Below are 23,942 nucleotides of genomic sequence, written 5' to 3'. Positions count from 1 at the left end.
ATGTTTCTACCTGCTGTGGTAACCATGTGCCAAATCTGGGACCACTGATGGAAAAACTCCTGCAGAGGCAGAGTCAGGAGAATGTTTTAGTGGCCTTTGGTATCTGATAAACTCTGTCATCACTGCTTACCTATGATATACCCATCATAAAGAGTGCCTCATTACATGGCTGGCTTTAGCCAGAGAACATGAAAGCTGACATTTTATATTACTTTATATCCTCTTGACCAGCTGAGTTCACTTGTGTGGAATTAACAGATGTCAGATTTGGATGTTGTGGGCATGGATGGCACAAGAAATGTGTAAATAAACCAACCTTTGTGTAGTATTGTTAGAACAGGTCATGGTAGGAAATGGCAATGAGCGAGAATATCACAGGATCCAATGAAACATTTTCAGGACAACTCAGGGTTGAATCAAGCTGATAATATCACTTGGAGGCTGAAATCTTATCCTGAGGGTTGTCTGAAGTAAAAGCCTCCTGCTTTTTGGCTGTGAAAATTCTGTGTCCAGAAACAGCACTGCAGCAGCTGCAGTGATGGCAGAGTCATCTCAGCACTACCTTAAAGCTCTGCTTCATATTTGGGGTAAAGGAACCACAGGGATGGACACAGCTGTACAAAGGTGTGCTTGGGAAAGGAGTCATTGCTCATCTATTTCTTAGGCAGACTCCTCAGACTGTTTGGATTAGTACCACATGGATACCAGTCAAGCCAGTGCTCCAGATACAACCAAATACTCCCAGATGCTCCTGGTTGTTTGAGGAGAAAACCAGGAGAGACATTCTTCATATATTGTGATGTCTGTCCTGCTGGCTCAGTTAAAATCCTTTTAATCTCAGGATAAGACCTAAATTCAGAATGAATTGATTAACCATATTCTATTCTCTTGTATTTTTTTTTCTTAATGGTTTTAAGTTGGGAACTGCTAGAAAATCTGGCAGCATTTGTTGCTTAAACAATGGATTCTTTTGTGGTTTGTGAGAGTGGCAGAAAGGAAAACTCTCCAGAGATAGGGGGACCAATGAGATGATGGATGAACAACAGAATACATGTCCCAGAAGGAATGTGATTGGGATAGCTTCTGGTCCTGGGAGTCTAGAAACACTGTTTGCAACTTTTTTAAAAGAGTGAGTCAGTAATTTCCTACTGCTGGGTAAGGAGTGATAGTGCATTTGCCTCCCAGGCATTTAGATTTTGTTTCTGTGCCTTTTCCAAACAGTTACTATTCCTGGGGTTTTTGTGTTTTTGTGGGGTTTTTCAGTTGTTGTTTTTTTTTTTGGTTGGTTGGTTGGTTGGTGGGGTTTTTTTTTTTGGTTTTTTTTGGTTTTTTTTTGGGTTTTGTTTTTGTTTTTTTTTGGGGGGGGGTTTGTTTAGTTTGTTTTGGTTTTTTTGGTGGAGGGAGTTTGGTTTTGGGTTTTTTTTTTGGCAGGGGAACGGGAGATGGTTTGGGGGGATTTTTGGTTTGTTGGTAGAGGTTTTATAGATGCATTTCACTCAGTATAAGACATGAGAAACTGTTAAAAGCATTTAAAATCAGACCTCACAAAGGACTGGCTGGATCTGTGGTTAACCCTTGTTTTAAAAAACGTGAAGTTACCATTTGGCTTGTGTGTCCTTTTAACACTGTGGATCAGCTCTATGTTAGCAAAAGGCAGAGAGGAGAAATGCAGCCCAGAATTGAATGTGCTGCTACTGCACCTTCCCATGGGGCTAAGATGGAATTATCTGAGCACGTTGCTTGCACTTGTACCTGTTTGATAGACTCCCTGCTTAAAATCAGTAATTATTTTCCTGGCCAGGAAGTAAACAAGAAAAAAGGAAAGAAAAAAAGAAAAATTAAAGGAAGGTAATTGGTAGTAAGCTTTAAGGGTCAGCACAGTATTTGCATCCACTTTGATATTTTACAATGGCTTTAATGCCGTGCAATCATGGACTTGTTTTAAGTCTTCTCATTTTCTCTTACAAGCAGACCACCTCACATTTTAAACATCTGCAGTAGTTCTGGCAATGAAACCAGGGCTATTGTAGCACTGCAATCTCTAAAATTGCAGCGATTTTCGCTTGGATAGTGATCCACTGTACATCTGGAAACGTAGGTGTTGCTGTACATGGCATAATTTCCCCCTTGGGAACAGGACACAATGGGATCACAGCTTCTCCTGGTCTCAGCTGTTGAGCAAATCTGTGTCAGGCCTAGTAGCCAGTGCTCTTTTCTCCTTGATCAGCTGGGCTTTGGTCTTTTGCTGAGTTGAACATTGTTCACTAAATGAATAGCTCTCAGAATGCAAAGTTCACCTGTTATCCGTCCATTTAGGAAAATTGAGAGTTTTTAATCTTTTATACTCTGCATTCAAGAGATGAGAGAGAGAAAAAAAACCCAGCTAAATGTCTCCATTTAAATGTAAATTTTGACTTTTCAAGTCTGACAAAATAGGGTGTTTGTTTTTATAAACAATATATATATATAAATAAAAGCCATGGAATTGAAAGAACAAAACCCTGCTCTTGTTGATATTTTTCCCACAGAGTAATCTTTGCTCTCATCATGCTACATACTTCTTTTTTTGTTGTTTCTCTTTGCTTTAAAACTAATTTTGCTGTGAGAACAAGAACAGAAGATCATTAGGAGGAAATACTCTGGCACTGGCTTGTGCAGAAAAAACATGCCATCTGCCTAATGTGCTTCATCTTGTGTCAGTCTAAGATGTGTTGTTTGGGTTTAACATGCCAGTCACTAGCCTAGAAAGAGAGCAGGCAGCAGCTCTGCCACATATCCCAGCCAGGGCTCCAAATCCTTCCTGCTTTTCAGGGATATGGGGATATATCCCTACGATATAGGCCACAAAATTTTGGACAGAAGATTCATCACCCACCATGTCCTCACATGAGGGTCCAAGGGGCATTTGTGCAAAGTACAGAAGTAGTTTGGGTTGTATTTTTCAGCCTTCATGTGAAAAATACATATATCACAGAAAAATACTCATATCACTGTCCAAGAGGCAAAAGCAAAGACCCAGCCTCAAAGTGGGGTTTTTGGGGGTCTGGCTGGTGCACCATCAGTGGCCAGGTTCAGGTATAGGGGTAGATAACACCTCCTTTAGCAGATGTTTCCTCTTCCAGTGACAGCAATCCTTTCTGATAGATGGATGGTGCATGTCTCAGCTGGGTGATGTAGCTGGTCATATTTTGTTACACAGTGTGTAATAAAGACTTTAGCTTATTTTTTTATTAAGAAAAGACATTGGCAGACAGCTTTAAAAGTCTGCCTAAGGACAAAATGAACTGAGTTTTGTAGATAGCTGGTTTTTTCTCCTTAATAAATAAATAAATGGAAAGATTTTTATGTTGATAATAAAAATAACTAATGCAGAGCTTCTTCCACTAGTGCCTGGAGACACGGACAGATGTGGGATTTTGAAGGGATAAAGAATTGAAATCTGTTGGCAGGTAGTTGCTATAAAAATGCCTATCCTTCCTGCTTCTTATTACAGACCAATATTCAGCAAATGAAGAGTCTCTGTGAAATTTAATGATGACAGGATCAGGTTCCAACCATCAGAGATAGCAGCAACCTCCTTCCTTCTGAGAAATCCAAAGTTAAAGTACAGCTCTGGACTTTCTGCAGCTCTCAGTGTGGTGTGTGGGAGTGTGGAGGGGAGGAAACTGTCGGGGAAACTATGGAAAAACACAGCAAGTTCACCAAAAGTTTGCTTTGCCCACGAGTTGTCTGCCAAAGTTTTGTGCAAGACTTTGCTGCTTGGAGTGGAGTTGGTTTCTGCCTTGCTGTGCGGTCTGTGGTTGGAATAGGAGAGCAAACCTTGTTTTCTCACTTTTATCCTCCTGGTTCTCTTCTCCAGTCCACTGCAGAGGGAGTGAGTGGCTCTGTGGGGTTTATCTGCCTGAGAGGGTTAAATCACAATATTTTTGTTTACCATGCTCAACCTGACAACCATCAGGGATGATGCAACATTTAAGAGAGCAAGATTGGTCTGTTGGTCTGATTTATTTACATTTCAGAGCAAATTGCTTTGTAGACCATTACAGACAGTTGTAACAGATACAGAGGAGGAGGATGAAAACAAGTTCAAAATTTGTACTTAAAGATGCATTTTTACTCACTGGCATCCTTATAAAGTTGAATATATACATATATAGAGGAAAAAGCATGCAGAAACTGCCTAAATCTCTAAGTCAACCATTGATCTTGTGGGTCGGCTGCTGCTGTCTAGGGTGGGAAATATTCTTCTTAGTCCTCCCAATCCTTTGTTAGGTATGCCCTGGTGGGTCCTCTTGAGATTGTCACTTATTTTCTAGAGCACTGTGCTGAATCTTGAGGCCCCTCATCTTCTGCAAGAACTGAATATTCTTTCTGTTTGAAATAATAAAAAATAGTAGTCCCCAGGATGTGCTTGCAGGGGAGACATTGTCTTTGAGATGTTGTGACTTTATTTATAGTCACAGTCCTGCTGTTTGGTCTGACAGGAGGAGCACAAGGTGGCATTATTGCCTGCAGTAACACACAGAACCACAGAATGCTTTGGGTTGACAGGAACCTTAAAAATCACCTTGTTCCTGTACCCTGCCATGGGCAGGGACACCTTGCACTGCACCAGGTTGCTCAGGGCCCCATCCAGCCTGGTCTTGGACACTCCCAGGGATGGAGCATCCACAGCAACTCTGGGCAACCTGTGCCAGGGCCTCACTACCCTAACAGTAAATAATTTTTATCTGGTATCTAATCAAAACCTGCCCTCTAAGTCTGAGCCATTCTCCCTTGTCCCTGCACTACATGTCCTTGTCAAAAGTCCCTCTGCAGCTTTTTTGTCACCCTAGGGAGGTACTGGAAGGTGCTCTAAGTCCTCCCTGCAGGAGCACTTATACTTCCCTGGAGAAGAACTTTCCTTCTCCAGGCTGAGCAACCCCAGCTCTCTCAGCCTGTCTTCATGAGAGCTACTCCATCTCTCTGAGCATCTTCATGGTCTCCTCTGGACCTGCTACAGCAGTTTTGTGACATTTTTATACTGGGGGCCCCAGAACTGTACGGAGCACTCCAGGTGAGGTGTCAAGAGCAGGGTACAGGGGAAGAACCACCTCCCTTGACTGCTGGCCTGATGCAGCCCAGGACACCTCTTGGCCAAGTAGGAATAGGGGAATTTTGGAGAAAAAAGTTTCATATACAACTGATGCTGACAAAATGCCCTGGGAAAGGCATGATATGTTGTGCTTTCAGTTGTAATGGCAGGCCCTTCCAAAATGTGCATTACCTTTTAGCTTTTATAGCACTGTGCAGACCATAAATACTGCTAGATGTAAAGCTCAGAGAAAACATCCCACAGTTTGGTACAAAATGTTATGCTCAGCTGTCTCTGAGTAGGACAAAGCCAAGAAAACCCGTTCTTCCCATTGTGGATGAATCATGGGTGAGCATGACAGCACTAGGGTCAGTTCTGTTTGGTATTTGCATGCTGTCCCTCCCCTCAGCATTTATGTCTGCTGTAGAGTCCCTAATCTCTTTTGGTGTCATTGTGTTCCTGTTTATCAGCTTTCACTTTTATCTCTTCCTCGATGTGCTGGCTGCTCACCCTGAGCATGAGGAAGGAGCAGAAAGGCTCAGCCTGCAAGGGAGCAGAGTCAGAATAATCACCATGGACAGCTCCTGCCTGTGGCCAGGCTGGGCCAGGAGGGCGAGCAGAAAGAGCTGGTTTGGCTTTCAGCTGCCAGTGCCCTGGTAAAGCATGTGCACAACGTCCATGCACAGCCTTCCTGTCTTCTCAAGCAAATGGAGGCCCACCTAACCTCTGAATGACGCAGGCAGTGCTGTTTCCTCCCATCTGGCTGAGCAGGTTTGCAGTTCCCATCCAGGTATGGCCTTTTGCTTCATATTCCACACAAATCTATGTAAAATAAAAGTAACCCTTACAGATCCTGTAAAAAGTCCAACTAATCCCGTTTCCTGGATAGGTGGGAAAATCTGGGGGCCTCTAAAATATTTTACATCTGTAAAATGGACCTTGACCTTTGATGTCTACTTATAGTTGTCATGTTTTAGGGTTTGTCGAGCTGAAAGCTTTATATAGATCAGGATCTAGCTTAGAGTAATTTTTCTAATCTCTTTTTAGAGATTTAGTTTAAACTGTAGAAATGCACATACTTTTCACCACCAATCAACACTTTACCTTTTTAAAAACTACAGAAGTCTCATTCTGCAGCATAAATTAAGGTGTAATTGGAAAATAACAACAGTGATGCTGCATCAAACCCAAGGTCTATTTGGCTCAGAATTTTATTGCAGATGCTAAGGGGTAAACTAAAAAGAGAGCAAGGCTACTGATAATGTGTAATTTGGGATTTAATGTTCAAGGAGTTGTCTTCACTGCTTGGAGTGTAATAACATAATTTTTCTTTGAATTTATCTAATTGATCTTTCTGTTCACCTGTGTTTTGGCCAAAATCTGGTGGCAGTGAGTGCTGCAGTATAAGCTAATTTAAAAAACACTTCATTTTGTTTGCCTTTGGTCTTCTGCCTGATGACTTTATATTCTGCCAGCTGCTACTTATTTAGTAAGAAATAGTGAATAATGATATATATTATTTGAGAGACTATAGAGAAACTGGTAGTTAAAGAGCTTGATTTGCCTACACACAATTTGTCCAACCGCAAGAGTTCCTAGGAAATTAGGGGACAGGGAGCCATAACTCCTAGCCATTGTTTTTAGTCTACTACTCTTTGCCTTTGTAATTAGAGGAGAAGCAGGCAATGTCTTTGGGCCTTATTTATGTACTTGTAAAGTCTGTGCTCCTTGGTTCAAGAGTTCTGCAGAGGTATAATTAAAAGTTAGTGGTAAAACACAAAGCTATTAATACTGCTATGAAGTGAATAGTCGAACAGGAATTCTTGACCTTAATATAGTTGCAGGCATATAAGCAGCAATTAATGATGCCTGAAGATATTAAATGGCTTGTGTATTGTCACACAGCAAGCAAGTTGCTGTCTAAGGAACAGCACCAAGGCACGCTAAAACCTTCAGTACAGCCACTGGGAGCATTTCAGCTGGGAGAACCTTCACAACCAGACCAGAGCTAAATTTAATTATCCAGTGAAAACATGGTCATTTAGATATTTCTGTTTCATAACCTAATTTTCTTGCTTTAATTATAAGAGAATAAGTAACAGTTACTGCCTCATCTTCTCCCTGCCTTTCCTTTACTCTCTCTTTCCCTCTTGCTTGCTTTCTTTTATTCTCTCTTTTAGTCTCTTTTATAGTAGGATTTCTTCCCTCTTCTAAAAAGCTCTTGATTCTTTTGCCACTTGTCTTTTCTGAAGAGCCCTTTTTCTGTAGAGCCAATGCTGTTCAGTAGCAGAGGAGTGAGCAAGGTAGGATTTCTAAAGCATTTTCTGATTGTTCTGTTTCTAATTCTAATTTCTAAATTGTTCTGTGGGTCATCTGCTGGTGACACACAAGTGGGCAGAGATGGGCAGAGCCCAGTAAAACCAGCAAAATTTGGGATGAGATAATGCCCCAAGACCCTGTTCAATCCCACTGCTTTTTTTTTTTTTCTAATAATTCAGGCAAGGATTAATAATTCAGAAATTGTGAAGGTCAAAAAACAATGGTGCTGAGTGTATGTGCACATTTGCTTCATATGAGAGAGAGAGGAAGGAGGAGACAGAGCAAGCACTGTCCTTCTTCAGACTCACACTTCTAGTTTTGGCTTGAGGTCAGACCCTAAATCCATACGAGTATATTTTCTGGTCATAATCATTTAGGGTAAAAATTATACAAGAATTGTCCATACAGCCGAGCCAAAAGTCTTGCCTAAACTTGATCTGGGTCTTAACATTGTCTCTTTGGACCCTCTCTAATTTAATATGCATTTGAACAGCAGTGGCTTCTTGATAGAGCCTTTCACCTCCAGGTCACCCTCTCAAATCCAATTCAGGCCTGTCATGACCAAATGTTGCTGCCATCTGACGGCTCTTGTGTGTCCTGTGTGAATTGCTGGCTGCAGTCCAGGGGCTGGTGGACAGGTGCCTGAATGCAAAACCTGCCAGAGCTGACATTAACTGGACGTCTCTGCAGAGGGGTCAGAGCGAACCGGCCCCGCAGAGGAATTAACACTTCACTTGCACACACTGTGATGCTTTATATCTTCAAAGTGCTTTCCAAACGTCAGCTAATCCTCAGGAGGTGTTGTTATCTGCACTGGCAGGTGAGAGAAGCGAGCAGATAACAAGCCAGGATCAGAATATGCATGTTGCTGACCTCCCACTCTGAGGCCAGCACTCTGAGTTTAGCTCCTTTTGGGGCGACTGATGGGCACACCAGAGTAGGGTTCAGGTTCCTGCTCTTCTGTGGATAAAAGCATCCCTTACTTTTTCAGGCAGGCAGGAAAGCAGTACTGATGGGCTTCCATCCTTTTGCTGAACCACAGACAAACAGAAGTCTCTTCTCCATCCACTTTGAGCCTCTAGGGAGTCATGCCAGGTAACCCCTGCCATCAAGAGGTATCATTATTTATCATTATTTGCCACGAAACAGGGTTGGTAAATAGTAACTTATGAATAGCAATTGGGTTGGAGTGGTTCATTCTGAGAGAAAACAGCTCCTGGAATATCACTGAAATGTTCTGAAAAAAATGCTTGAAGTGTTATGAAGAGTTGCTGGAAGGTCATGCAGAGTTAGTGGCACATCAGTGTTGGCAAGCTGCTTCTGCAGGGACACTTTAAAAGACACTGTCAGACTGTAAAGGTGTCTACAGAAAAAGCAAAATTGTCTTTTGTGCTTCACACCAGTGAGAACAAGAGTGGTTCTAAACTGGCATGCTCCTTTCTCTGGAAGCAAGATGGGGAAACCATTTTTTCTTAAGGTTGTTAAAAATAGCAAATCCCTTTCCAACTATTAATTTCTTGTGTAAATAATTGCTGTTGTTGCCATGGTGTTTACAGAGGTGAATGAGCAGGTGGTCTGTGAGATGATGAATGGAAGGAGAAGATGTTGTCCCTATGGTTACAAAAGGGGAGTGGTATAAATCTGAAATAGTGCCTCTGATAAGGTGTGGCTTGCATTGTCTGAAAAAACTGAGAATGATTCCATAGGACTAACTTGTCAAAGGTTAGCAGAGGATATATAAAGGATAGCAGAGGAAAATGTGGAAGAATTTAATGCTTTTTTGGGGTGGGAGGGGAAATATGGGGAGAAGGTAGAGCTAAGAAAAATAATTTGGTTAAAATCCATCTTACCAGGCATCCAAATGCAGGCATTTCAAGCTTGAAAATGTGCGTACCATATCCAGGCAGTTTGAACCCCACCTCATGCTCCCTTGGAAAGCCAGAAGGAGACAAGTGTCTCACATCTCCAAGGAGCAATTCAAAGCACTGGGCACAATTCAGTTGGGCTGAAAGGGGAAGAAATGCTGCTTTGTAGCTGAATGTGGACTGCTGGCCATGTGATGCTGAATGCTCAGTTTTCCTTCATTTTCCTTAGGAGCACTCTGTGTTTTCTGGTGTCACCACTGTAAGCATTGCCAAAATAGCTAATCCTGAGGTAACAATGTGCTTATGTCAAAAGGGATGTCTTAGAGACACATGCAAAATTTTCTTTTAAAGGGATTCTTTTGAGGAATTTTGCTTTGGAGAGATACCTGAGGCAGCATCAAAGGAGCTATTCTGCTGGGAATTTCTGAATGAAAAGGGTCAAACTCCTTCTGCTGAGCCAGCTGTTGAATGTCCATTTACTCCAAACAGTGGTTTAGTAGCAAGAGCACAAAGTCTGCCTGGAGGCTGCTCCCTTCTTTGCAACAAATGACCGTCCATGGTTTTAGTAGCTTGTATAAAACATTGCAAGAAGTTTATCCCATCCCCTATATGAAATATTGGAGTGGAGAAGGATTTTGGATGCCTCTCTCTCTAAACCAATTGCTATGCCCAAGAATTAATAAAATCCATATTGAAGTGACAGCTGGTGGACAGGGCTGGCTTCTTCCTGCATCACTTGTCTCTCTAGTGGCTCATGTTCTGGGCTCAATGCACATTTATCCTTTTATTACAGCATTTACTGACTTCTATTTATTTATTTATTAAACCTCTGTTTTCTTAAGAATCATAATTGCACTCTTCAAGGTCTAAGTTTGGTCACATCAGCACTGGCTATTAACATAGTTCTTTCCTTTCACTCTTTAATTACTGACCTTCCAAAAGGCATTCAGTGAAGGAAATAAAAATGCAGACAAGTGAGAATATACTTTCTCAAAACTTTCTGTGCCATCATGAACTAGCTTCTATACTACTTTAACTATTTCCTCTCTTGACAATGCTAGTTCTTTTTCTTAATTCATGATTTCTTTCATTTTCACCACCCTCTAATTTATATGTACATTTCTGAAGCTGACAGAATCTTCAGACTGACTCAGTAGGAAAATGCATGTCACAACAGTAGGGATTCAAATGAACTTTAGAGCAGAAATTTGTTTGCTTGTTTATTTATGCTAGGTTTATATGGTAAGTGGCAAGAAGAGATAAAAACCATTCTTTTAAAGGGAGAGAATCTTTTCTTTCCAAAGAAGTGGGGTTCAGTCATTGTCTCTGTCAGTCTAGTAAGTGATTTCTCTTTTGAGACTCAGAGAAAAGAAAGATCAAGTCTGCCTTTGTTTTCTGGAGCTCTGTAACCTGGGTCATCCAGGTAATTACAGCTTTACTTAAGAAACAGTGTGAGAGAGGAAAACTCTGCCATTGCTTGTAAGCACAAAGAAAAGACGCTTGAGAGAATTAAATTGCATGATGACTTTTATAAGGCATCTGAATCATTTTGCATTCTACCTCTAAAGCAGAAAATTATGAGTTTAATATCACATTGTAGGACGTAACTGGTAAGTCTCTCAGAAGGCAGCTGTGGCATCCAGAGCCATTTGAGCCTAGTTATTCATTATTTTCTGCATAAAGAAAATGTGAATATGAGACTTTGAACCATGTCTGAATTTATTCCCCCTCTCACTTGCAGGTGCTGCAGCAAGAGAAGCCCTGATGGGGTGGGTTGTGGTGTGTGGATATTGCCAGATACCCCTGGGGTACGGCAGCAGAGAGCAGTGGGTTAAGCGTGTTTGCATGTGCTCATGTAAATGCAAACATATATTTACTTACTTCATTCTCCCACTAAAGTTCTCCTATCTCCAAGAGCAACAATTCAGGAGGTCACCTCTCTGCTGACTTTGCTGAAATTGCCATCAGTAGGTGACATTATATATTCCATAAAATGTTAATTCTGTGATCCTACCTGAATTGCTGGAGATTAGTAATTATGTCAAAATCTTCCAGAGAACCTTAACTGAAATATAAAACTTTATTCCCCTGCCTAAATTTGCTGTGTGGCAGTGGGGGGAAACAGTTCCTACATGTAAAGCACCTATGAATATCTATGATTCTGAAGAGGAAGAAGAAATATCATTATTGTTCAGGAGCATAGCACAATTCTTGTGAAGCTTTAGTGCCAACAAATTGTCTGCTGCTTGGTTTACCACTTGAGGCACGAGGTGGCAACTATGTCCCAGTGGCTGTTATTGTCCATTTTAAGGCTGCAATAACTTTGTGTCTGGGAATAAAAGGACTTTTTCCATTAGAAACTCATGTGTTATACCAACAATGCACTGAATTATTTTGCTCTGTAATGGAGAATGCTGAACATGTTTCCCTTTGATAAAGTAATGAATGTGAGGAGGAGAAATGTGAACCACTGAAATGCTGTTCTGCTCACACACAGCAGTGTCTGGAAGTAGTACATCTAACTGGCAATTACTCTAGCAATGTTTAAAAACATGCTGAATAGGATGGGCAGTTGCAAGTTTGGACTAAATTTAGTGCACAGGAATATGTGAAATAGAGATTTCTATATGTTCAGTTGGAGGCTAAGGAACAAAGACCAGAAAAAAACTCCAGTTGAATAGTCATTGTGGGCTAACTTAAGAAATTACTTTTTAATTAACTTGAAATGGATGACTTGAAAAATGTTTTTGAACCCTTTTTTGGGTGATGAGCTACCTGTTTAATGGCACAGCTTCCAAATAAGGGATCTGGAAGCTTAATCTGTAGGTGAAGGGGACATCTGTGAAGGACACCGTTCCCTCACAAATAACCATTGCAACCAGATTATTTGAAAATGGTTTTGGTGAACAAAAAAGATCTTCAAGGAAATTTCAGCACACCAGGAGACTTTCTAATATTCTCTGTGACATTTCTACCAACAATTTTTTTGAGTGAAGGTCCTGGGAGAGTTTAGAAAATACTCCAGTGACACTGTGTTAGACTGGATAACTTGATAATTGAATACTAAGCTGAGGCTCAAGTCGTGTTCTGCAGGTGAATTTCTTGCTGGATAGCCTGTGGAAAATTATCTTAGTAATCTGTGCCTCTGCATCTCTGTTTCTGGCCACCTTCTTTTGGAAACAACTTGAAAACTGTGAATGAATAAGTACACCATGACATACCACAAATCCTGCAGTTTACACCAGCAATTTTATTTCTCTTAACTCACAAATTATTCTAGTCCATTGTTATATTTCTCACTGTGCTTCTCGATTATTTTATGTAAGTAACCATGTTCCCATAAAGAATTCTGTCTGGTTGTTCTAGAATTAGTATGACTTAGGTCACTGACTTCTGTGTGAAGGACATTCATGCTTTACAAATACCCAGTTTAACTAGATTATCTGCTCACTTCATCAAATCACTGTTTTGAGACTCTACAAGATGTTCTGTTTTATGGTGATATGCCAGTGTGCATCTGATCTCATCAAATTCTGTTTGTGATGGGGAAATTATCTCATGAAAATAGTATTACTTTATCTTGGTTTTTAATTTCTGTATGCTTGGAGAGGAAGAAAATCCTGTGTGGTGTTTCATCCTGTCAATGCTAATCTTTCTGCTCAGTGCTGTATCTCCAAATAGCAGATGTGTGCTTTATTGCAGGGCTGGTCCTCTATAGCACAGCAGAATGTTTTGGCAGGAGCAAACAATTTATTGTATTAGAGTCAAACACAAGCAAATGTTCCCTTTCCTATGAAGCATGGTCAGATATTGATATTGCATTAGCTAACATTTTAACATAGCAGAGGCTTAATAAGATGCATTATTACTCTCTCTAGGTTGTTTAATTAAACCAAACAGTTGCTGTGTATTATACACTGGTTTTCTGCCAGGGGGAAAGTAAATCTGTATTATATTATTGTCACATACCAAATGATGTTCTCCCCCCATCAGAGGCTCTAGAAGAGCTGGCACTGCTGTCACATGAACTGTCCAACCCAACCTGCTTTCCTGTCACACTGGAGTGTCCCAAAGCTCAGTGTTCTCCAGCAGCCCAGCAAGCTTGGTGTGCAGGAGAGACCTGGGGCTGCAGAGCTCCCTGATGTATTTCAGTACAGGGAGAAGCTTCATGAGCACCATGCTGCCCGCAGAGCTCTCCTCCATCCCTTTGTTGAGGCAGGGACATGTGAGATCTGGGCATCAGGACAGCCCCAGTGGCCCCATGCTGGCCAGGTGACAGGGATGGGCTTCTGTTCAGGTCCAGAAGTTGTAAGAATTTGGGGAATCATGGTGATTCAGTGGCATCTACTCTGGTATCACTCTTTAGTGCTGGACAGTGCTGCTGATGGCACTGTATGGAGGGATCCAGGTGAACGTTCCCTCTTTCCCACTGGTGCCATGGGAAGAGTGTGGGCAGAGCAGGCACTTCTGTGCTAGAGGGTCCCGCTGTCTTCTTTTAAAGCAAGAATTGGTGCAGAATCCTGCACAAGCAGAGGGGTATTCCAGGCAATTGCTTTGGAGAGTTTTTCTGTTGAGTTACTGCTAGAAAGGAGAGGAAGACAAAATATTTGCAGTATTTTCTCCCTATACACAAGAACTAAACTGCACAGGAAATACTGGAGTCTTTTTTACACAATTTTGAGCCTGTTGCACCTGGCAGAAGGGAACATCTGAGTAATTCAATGCAGAACTGTGCAGAGATGGCAAAGCTATGCCCAACTAATGGTGCTCTAGAACTGGAAGGTGCATATTTTTATCACTGGCAGTAAGCCCTGTATCACAATGAAGGATGGTTTTTTGCACAATGTCCTGTGCAGAATGTTCCAATACTCTCAAAAAAGGTAAAGAAATGTCTGTCATGGTCCCTTGTTGTATTTCACATGCCCCCACAGAGAGGCAGGAAGGGTGTGTGCATCACAGTGAGATCTTCAGTGTGGCTCCCTGCTGCTGGCACCATGGATGGGCTCAAGAATGGCAGGACTGGATTTATGGGAGGCTTCACCTGCACAACTCTGTTATGATTTATCTCGTGCTGAATGTTTTGCTGTTGTTGTTTTCCCTCAACAGAAGATTAACCTGGAGTTCTATATCGACATCCATGCCCACTCCACCATGATGAATGGCTTCATGTATGGGAACATCTTCGAGGATGAGGAAAGATTTCAGAGACAGGCTGTTTTTCCCAAGCTACTCTGTCAGAATGCTGAAGACTTTTCTTATGTAAGTCAGTGTTTCTTAATTATCTTTTCCTAGTTTTTCTTTTTTTTTTTTTTGGCCTTTATGATAAATCTCTGGCTTTATTTGATTGAGTGAATTTTATTTCAGTATGAATAAAATCCTACTTAAAATTTTTATTATTAGCTACCATCTTCCCTCTTAAACTGACCTTATCCAGCAGTGGTAGGTTGTGGTCTTATATATGTCATCAGACACATGAACAAATCAGGTCTCTCATCTTCTGTTTAATAACCTTTGATTCTGAATTACTGGCACACCATGTCAGATCTTTTGTCTTTTGATCAAATGGGTCAACTTTATTGTTCCAATGCTTATGTTAATTTGTCAAAGATTTTACTTGTATACTCTAAATAATAGTATGCTAGCAAATAGAAATAAAATTACGTAGCTTGAAAGAAAATGTTAGATAACATCTGTTGAAAGTTGTGACAAAGGGAATGTATAGTTTTGAAATTCTATGATATTACCATAGAAAACTGTTCTGCAAGAGGATTTTCAATTGCCCAATACTTAGAGCTTGGAGAGTGGGAAAGGGGAAGTTGGGTTCAAGGAACAGCTTGTTCTTACCCTCAGTGATTGAATTTCTGGTGTGCACCTGGTTGTTTCAAAAACACATTAGGGGTAAGGGGCATTCACAGATCATAGCAATGCATTCACATATCATGCAGTTGATAGGAGTTTAGAGATTCTGTGCTCAAGTGTGGGATTTCTCTCTGCTACTGTAGGAGATTAAGTGTTCCTCTTAGCACAAGCCTGCTTGACAAAGGGAAAATCCTTGAGAAGATGATGTAGGAAATAGAAGCCAATAGCTAAATAAACAGCACAGTCTCTCCCTTTTGACTCTCGAGCAGAGTTCCACCCAGGTGCTACTGGCACTGGGTGCATTGAGGCTGGAAGCTCTTCCCCTGCCATCCCTCCAGGCCATTCTTCCCAGGGCAGCTGAGCAGACAGAAGTGTTGGAAAAAGGGACAGCCATGAAGTGTCTGGCATGTGTGAAGTGAAAACGTGTCCCCAAGTAGGAAGGTCTGTTTTCTTGTTTCCAGCCTCCAGCCATGTGGGTTATGTGACTCGTTGAAAATATCAGGTGAAGAGAGGAAAGGAATCCAAAATGGGGGGGGAAAATGTGCTGAAGGTTTAAAAGAGTGTATGTAAATATGCCCTACTGCCTGCTCAAAGGGAAGGGGGGAAGTGCATCGTTAACATTACCAGGCTGGTGTTTGAAAGTGTGGGAATGGACTACTGTTGTTACTAATGAATTTTCCAAAGCTTCAGGAGGTCTCATTTACATTGTATGCTGCTGTGGCCATTTGTTGGGATTATAATACTTCAACAGCAGCACTTCAAGTGAAAACTGGCGGCTGCATGAAGTGTTGTCCATAATTGACTAGCTCCATGTCTTCACACAGCACAGAGACAATGTTCCATTATGTTATCCATTGACAGTATCATTGAAAAGATTACTCTCCTTAAAGCATCTGTCAACCTTGATTGATTTACAAGGGACAAAGCGCTGAAAAGGTTTGAAGTGCGGGTACAATTTTTGCCACCGTTTAGCATACATAATGGTTCTCCTTTGATGTCAAAAGCTCATCTTCTATTAATAATGCAGAGGGCTTTTGAATGCAGGCTACTTGTATGGAGTTCCACACTAATAACCTACTTGCTGTGAAATGGGATTCACTTTGGAGAAGCAGTCATTTGGGTTTTACATGTTCGGAATGAATCCCAACTCAAAGGGATTTCTTTCAGCGCTCTGCGTGATTGCAGCTGAGCCCGGCATGGGTTAGGGAAGGCAGGCAAATCCTCCTCTGCTCTTCCAGCCAAGAATCTGGCAGGAATCACACAGCCAGATGCAAAGGAGCATGAACAACAAGGCTGAGATGATGCGATCAAATGCCTTGTACCGTTTCGTCTGGCAACCTTCTATTAATATACTTTAGAGTGCATTTCATGCCTGGGCTGCTTTCTTCACCTGTCATTTCCAATAGGCCTTTTTATTGAAATGACAGTATCCAAGGGAGGTTGGTGATTAAAGTAGGGGATGGATAGGGGATTTGTACCCACATGCCTGTTATAGGACCAAAGGAGAGTCACCCAGTGCCTCTGTGCCCTGTCTGTTGGGCAGAACTCATGACCCCACAGCTCTCTGGAAGGCTGACTGTGGTTCAGAGGTATAAGTTGGGAAAGGGACCAGAAATTCCTCATTTTTACATGACTTCAGAAAAAAGAGGCCTTCCTTTGGTTTAGCTGTCAGCATGAGAAAAGGAAAGTGGAAGAAGAGCTGGGATGTTTTGCTCCCAAATAAATACGTGAGACATTCTTGTGCAGCTGCCTGGGCAAAAGGGACAAAATCTGTAAGGAAAACATTTTATATTTTCAATGTTTAAGAAGGATATTTTTAAACACTGGGGAGTAAATGCAATCCATATGAAAGCTCTAACAGTGAAAGCTGGCATGCTCTTTTGAAAGGCTGACTCACTGTGTTTTAGGAGCAGTTGTTGACACCATGTCTGAGTGCATTACACATCAGCCATGGCTTGGAGTAGTTGCAGTTTTTGTAGGGATGTTCTTCATTTGACCTTTCTTGTTTGGGAGAGTGGATTAGTCATAAGGACCAGACATGAGCATTTGAGCATTTCAAGAACCTGCTAGTCTTAGAGGTGGCTAACTTTGACCCCTGTGACAGTATGAGGGGAGACCATCTGTTCTCTCTGGTTCATTTAAAAGAAACAACTGCAGCCATTCTTGGGTGGCTTTATCACTTTGCAAAGATTGCTTTTCTTTTCAGTTAAAGGATAAAGACCAGCAAGAGGTATTTGGCCTGATCCAGTCTGTTTGGTTTCTTTTTTTTTTTTCCCTTTAGACTGTGAACTGGTGGCACTTGGGATACGTTTGAGTTCTCATTTAATTTTCTTGTATTCAGCCTCACAGCAGAGAACCTTCCTTATAAACACTGCTTGACCTTTATGTGCTAGGGTTAGCCAAAGACCCTGATAAAAACTTGGTGTCCCATTATGCTGAGTAACTGCTGAGGAAGTTAGGCACAACCCTAAAAGCTTCCAGCCATTCTGAGAAAGAGATAACAAGTGGGTGAGAAATAATTTGCTTGAAGAAATTGGAGAATAAAACTTGGATGTCCCAAGTGCCAGTCTTGTTTCTTTGTCAGCAGTTCCCTGTTTTATATCATGCTCACAATCAAGAGTGAAGTCTCTAGACAGCAACCCACCAAGTTTCCTTTAGGGAAGCGTGTTGCTAGCTCCAATGCCATAACACTGTCACCTAAGACATATTTTAGAGACTATCATTGTCTCAGCAATATGAGAAGATGCAGATATGGAATGATTTGCACTAGTGCTTTCTGTGGTGGTGTTTTGTTCAGTTGTTTCTGGTTTTTTTTAGTTTGGATATCAAACACAGAGCAGCAAAGAAAAACATTTTGATCTCTTTATATCTTCTGCTGACTTTCTTTGATCCACAAACTCCAGGTCTGCTGTTCTCATATTCACAGCATCTCCCCATCCAAGCTTTCTTAGGGAACATGTGTTTGTTCCAGCAAACCTCCTCCATTCTACCTATGGCAGCCTCTCTGGGCTGTTATGATTTACCCTGGCTGGACACCTCTCTCTGAAGGCAGTGGTGGTGCAAGTGCTTGAGGCAGTAATATGAACACTGAATTATCAAATCCCTATAATCTGTTCTGAAATAACAAGAACCCCAGCTTGTATATGGCTCAGCAAGGAAGAGGAAGCAGTAGAAAAGTTGCCTGGAATTCATCCTGAAGTAAAATCCATACTCACTTGCATCACCACCTCCTAAGTGCCTCTCTGCTGTTTTGGTAAAAAAAAAAAAAAAAGACTCTTCTCCCAGAAAGGCAAAAGCTGCTGTGTTCAGATAGGTTTTGTTAACAACATGCAAGCTTAACAGATCTACTCAGAAATCTCTTAAAACCTGAGCACAACAAATGATCCTGCCTCCTTTTTTTGTCTTGTACCAAGGCATATCCAGGAAGACAAATACAGCTATTATATGCTTTAGCACCCCTCTGGGATGCATTTCTGCTTGCTGCTTCTTGGACGTGTTGCTCCATAAATTTATTTATTTATTTATTTATTTATTTATTCTGGGGGCTGGGTGAGCCAAGACAGGAAATGTGTTTCTGGTGTAAAGTCTGTCCTTTTCAGTGTTACAGGCTTTGGCTTCACAAGGACTCTGCCTTTTGGAGAGTCTCAGTGAAATTAAACTGTTCCATTATGTTGTGCTGCACCAGTTCACCCCTCCTTGTATACAGAGGATTGAATTTGTATTGAAAAGAAAAGGAGGGTGGGGGAAGTGTTGGAACAAATGGATTTTCTTTCAGTACCTCCTTGACTTGTTGTTTGTGCGTATAGGAGTCAACAGCCACTTCTCCATCCCCACGCAGGTAGAAATTTAGAATGTACACAGAAGAAACAAGTTTTCATAGCAATTTTATGGTTTATTTTCAAAGACGAACATTATTCTTACCTAATGTCAACCTGCTGGGAGCAGGTGACAGCTTCCCAGAGCAGCAGCAATGAAAGGAGCTCCTGTAGGCTCTCCAGCAAGCTGGCCCTCGTGCAGAGCACCACAAATTCCCTCAGATGGGACAAACTGTGCTGTGAAGGAGGGACAGGAAGGTAGTTAAGAACTGGACACCCATCCCCCTGGCAGGATATCTTTTTGGGTATTATCTTCTTAACCACATGATATTTTAATGTATGTAGAATACACCTCTAGCTCAGAGAACTGTCCTGGACCAGTGAGAGAGCCAAGAAGGAGTGTGAGCAATGAGCTGCACTGGGTTGCTCTGGGAGCAGCATCCTGTCCCACCATAGGAAGGTTGTGGTCCCCTGATTTAGGCCTGCAAGTGAGGAGAACTCTGCCATGGAGAAAAACACTTTTTCTGCAAACTACTCAAAGCAACTGGGTGCATGATGGCTGCATTTTCCTTTTTGCTTCTCATTGTCCTAGTTTTCTGTCATTTGTATAAATGATTATGAAAGCACTCTCAGGAGACCACGCTCATGCTCATAAAAGTATTGTAAAGAGAAGCATTGCAGGCTATTGCTAGAGGCTATTTTATTGTATATTTTGAGGAAATGTCTCGTTTTCTACTGACAAATGGAGAAAGTGAGAACTCCAGAGACTTGAGTTATTTTCTAAACAGTGTGATTATTCTGTAGAGCTTAGCCTAGGAAATGCCACCATTGGCATGTTTGGGGGAGGAGGTGCTCTGAGAAGCAGAGGCTGCTGTTAGTAAAAAAAAAAACACAGGGGGAAAAGCAGGCCTTTCCTTCATTATTAACCTGACACATTTTCAGATCCCTGTTTGTGTGCATCACTGGTCACAGCTTGGGAGGGCTCTTAGAAGGGAGAGAAGTTCCAGCCTGACTCTGGGTAATGGGTGACAGGGTAGTGTTTGAGTATGTGACATTGTCACTTGTGGTTAAGTGAACTTGAGGTGATGGGGAGATGCAGGCTCACTAAAGGAGGAGCTGAGAGGACCTGAGGAAGGATGTTTTAATATGTACACTCTGGGGGTGTGTGTGTTCAGGATGGCAGATCCAGCTACAAGGAGCCCTGAGGTTTGCTTTGAGGATGGGATGGAATGTGCTTCCTCCTCTTGTTCTTTCCATGTAGGCTGTGATGGGCTGCCCATCTCTGTAGGAAAACCCTTGCCTGGCTCTGTGAAGGTCTCAGGCCATCTTCACCCTGCAGGTATTGTTTAAGGAGCTGTCCCTCAGGAGAGCTGCTGGTGTGATTTGGATTCCATCGTGTTAGCTGCTGTGCTGAACCCAGCAAACTCAATAAACAACTTCAGATCTGTAGCACTGGGAGAGGTGGGAGCTGGGAGTACAACCAGTTTAGGGGCATGCGGGGAAGGATTCTGGGGAATGGGAAATGCAGGCCCAAAACCCCTGCACTGCTGCTGGTTCAAGGTGCAGAGCACAGATATTAATGAGCAGTAAAAAGTGCAGCTATTGTACTTCTCACAGGTGAACAGCTGAAACCCTGAAGCGTGAGAGCCAGTTTCTCTTCTAGCTGCAGAATTTCTTTAAAAAAAAAGAACTAATTTGGTACTTTTGGTCTTGAGGCATAAACTGAGAGCTTATAAAGCTCCTTCCTTGCAACCTCTCTCCTAATGACCATGCAAATATGTGTTTTTATCAGGAAACTTAAGCAGGCATGACTGAAGGACACTTGGGAGGGGGGAAGATCTGGTATTCCTGCACTGCACATTAGAGGGATAATGAAGCCCCTCAGGGAGCAGATGTGTGTGTGGTGACAATGTACCTTTAAACTGTTATTTCTCTGAGGAGAATTGCACTTTAAAGCCTGAGAATGTGGTGTGTTGTGTTCATGGTACTCCTACAACAGTGATGCTACCTCTAAAAAAGGGTGATTGCTTTCCACTGAAGAAGGCAAAAAGAATCAGGGAGGAGAATTATTAAAAATCTTTTGGGACTCGGGGCTCTTTGGTCTTCAAGTTTCAGTTTTAGGTGTTCTCACATTCATGGTGAAGCTAAAACTGTTCCAGGTCTCCTCAGACTTCTGCAAATCAAACTCTAGGTCAGAGAATATTCCCCAGCTAAACCCAAACTTTTCTGCCCACCTCAGTGTTTCCTACCAGGTACACAGAAGTTATGGAAATACTGTCAGCTGCAGAGCCTTCTGTGAGAGTGAGTGAGCCCCAGGAATTATCAGTCCAAGGTTCCTAAGGGACCTGGAAAAGCTTCAAACAATGGAATTCCTCTTTGAAAGGATCCTGAACTTTTCTAAACCTCCTCTTCCCAGATTTCAGTAGTCACAATTGGTTTTGAGATGAAATAAGTTTTCTTCCTGTGCATCAGAAACACAGCTAAGCTGCAAGGTGAGATGAATTGTGGAGTAATTTTGAGCTCTGTTCCCATTCCATCACACTTCTGCTCCCAGAATCCTTCCTCTTTGCCTGCTCCCTCCTTCAGATCAGCTGTCTGCTTTGGGGATTGACGCTGACTGCAGCTTGTTAAATAAATTGGAAGAAGCCTGCCTGGTAGCAGCCTCCCAAATGCCATGATTTCCAAGTCTCCAGACCCAGCTGGCATGGAGTTGATGATATCCTATCACAAAAACCACCAAAACAAATACCCAAAAAACCCCAAACCACACCAACACATCTACTTTCCAGTCTAGAATAGAGTTAAGAGAGTTAAGTTGACTTTTGAAGTGAGAAGTTTGCTCAGTGCTTCCAGAGAAGAAAGGAGGTTAGCTTTGTTTGTAGGACAGTTTGGCAGGGTCAAAGCAGTGACAACTGGACACACCATGGCAGGAATCAGCTCTGTCTGTGGCAAAGATTCCAAGGCCAGTGCATTTCTGTGCCCTTTCTCAAACTTTTGCAGACTTCAAAAAAGCCTTCTAGAAAATGAGAGTGAGTGAGTTATAGCTGATACTGTAAAACTGCTCTCTGAGATGGATTTGACACTGCCTGGGCTCCAGTCCATTTCCCAATGCACGTCCATTCCTCCTTCATGACAAGTGTGCCATTCCTTTCTTTCTAGAGCACTAACTTTCTTATTATCACTTTTTTTTTTTTTTTGGCCACACCTGGCACTGAGTTGAGGGCTCGTAGAGGTCAGACCTGCTTTGGGAAAAAAAAACCTTTCTCTTCATCTATAAGAGCAGCATCAGCAGCCAGCTCTGATTGCACCTGCCATTGCTGGTGGTGGTCACTGAAGAACATGAAACAACTTCTATGCATAATCCCAGTTTAGCCCAGTAGGTATGGTGTTTATTTCTTAACTGTAGAATGAGTAAAATGTGGGCAGGTGTACTGGGTTTGGAGTGGGGTGTTTTAGGAGTAGTTAGGCTCAGCTGTGAAACACAGCTATGGAAATGGCATAGGCTGACCCAGCATATTTTTAATTGTGTGTTGCAATATGAAACCATTCTCTAATTATTAATCTTCTTAGTGTTTTTGTCTCTGCTTTTCTCCAGGAAAGATTCCTAACATAATTTTATGATTTTTGAGCATGCAGTTGTACATGTTTTGTAGAACACTTCCTGGACCTACATTGTCTATATATATAAGAAACTGTAGGGAAGATCTCTTTATTCTGAATTTCATGTAGATACTTTGTTTGTGAGGAGAAGCGATCATCTGGGAATCATTCATGTGCACACCAGAGCTCAGACTTTTGAAGATATATGCAGTTTGCTACTTCCTTCCACAGGCACATCCATAATCAGTTGTGTTGCAGGAGATGTGAACAGCTGGTAAAAATCTCTCTCGAATTTCAGGAACCTCCCTGGACCTTGCTATGCCAGAATTTCATCTTCTGCATTCTGTCAAAGCCTGTGACCAGATTTCTGCCTGGTTGGCATTCTTCTGAATGCTTTGTACTTTTTTTTTCTATTCTTGCTGGGTTGGGGAAACACCTTAGCATTGGACAGAAATGATGTGCAGTCCATACCCTGGATCCCATGTTAGGAACCTGGCAATGTCTGACTTACTCTGTGGTCATACCTTGCTCCTTTCCTCTTAATGTGTTGAGCAATTTCAGAAGATGACAAAGATTCATTCCCAAAAAAAGTTCTGGATGAGAAGGTCCCTTTGTCCTGCCATCAGTGAAGGGTAGAATGAAGCTTCCATCCATCACTGGCTGGACGCAGCTTGCTTTACATTTCATCCCTTTGTGTTATCCCTTCTTCTACTCAAGATTGGATCCAGTTTTACTGGTGTTTGCCTCCAATTTCTCCTTTTGTGCAGCCTGAGGTGCTCAGGTGCTGAAGCAGGCCCAGTCCCTTCTGAGGCCACCCTGGGGAGGAGGCCCTGCCAGCCAACGCTCCCCCACCATGCAGGGCCACTCAGATTCCAAGCCCATCAGGGCTGAAAAGGGTAGACAGGGCAAATTCAGTCTCAGATGTGTGACAAATGTCCCTCTTTGCCTTTTGGAGCCACTTTTGTGACTACCAGAGGCACACAGAGGCAATCGGCACACTTGTAAACACGGACTGCCCAGTGTGTTCATTCCGGTTGTGACGGTGTTCACAGGGGTCCAAGGATGAGGGAAGAGATGAGGATCTGACTCCATGTTTCAGAAGGCTTGATTTATTATTTTATGATATATATTCTATTAAAACTATACTAAAAGAATAGAATAAAGGATTGCATCAGAGGCTAGCTAAGAATAGAAAAAGAAAGAATGATAACAAAAGCTTCTGTCTCGGACAGAGAGTCTGAGCCAGCTGACTGTGATTGGCCATTAATTAGAAACAACCACATGAGACCAATCACAGATCTACCTGTTGTATTCCACAGCAGCAGATAACCATTGTTTACATTTTGTTCCTGAGGCCTCTCAGCTTCTCAGGAGAAAAAATCCTAAAGAAACAGTTTTTCATAAATGTGT

General features: G+C 42.0%; 1 protein-coding gene across 1 annotated transcript in view; it reads left to right on the top strand.

Moving 5' to 3' along the window:
* Positions 1–23,942, top strand: part of LOC118689748 (BEN domain-containing protein 5) — an 884,006-nt gene that overhangs the window by 777,457 nt on the left and 82,607 nt on the right. The window contains exon 10 of the mRNA XM_036388182.1: positions 14,365–14,517. Within this exon, the coding sequence (XP_036244075.1) occupies positions 14,365–14,517 (153 nt within the window). The remainder of the gene's footprint in view (positions 1–14,364; positions 14,518–23,942) is intronic.

Source organism: Molothrus ater, chromosome 9, assembly GCF_012460135.2.
Source record: "Molothrus ater isolate BHLD 08-10-18 breed brown headed cowbird chromosome 9, BPBGC_Mater_1.1, whole genome shotgun sequence".
Taxonomy (NCBI): domain Eukaryota; kingdom Metazoa; phylum Chordata; class Aves; order Passeriformes; family Icteridae; genus Molothrus; species Molothrus ater.
This window is presented reverse-complemented; position numbering and strand designations above follow the sequence as displayed.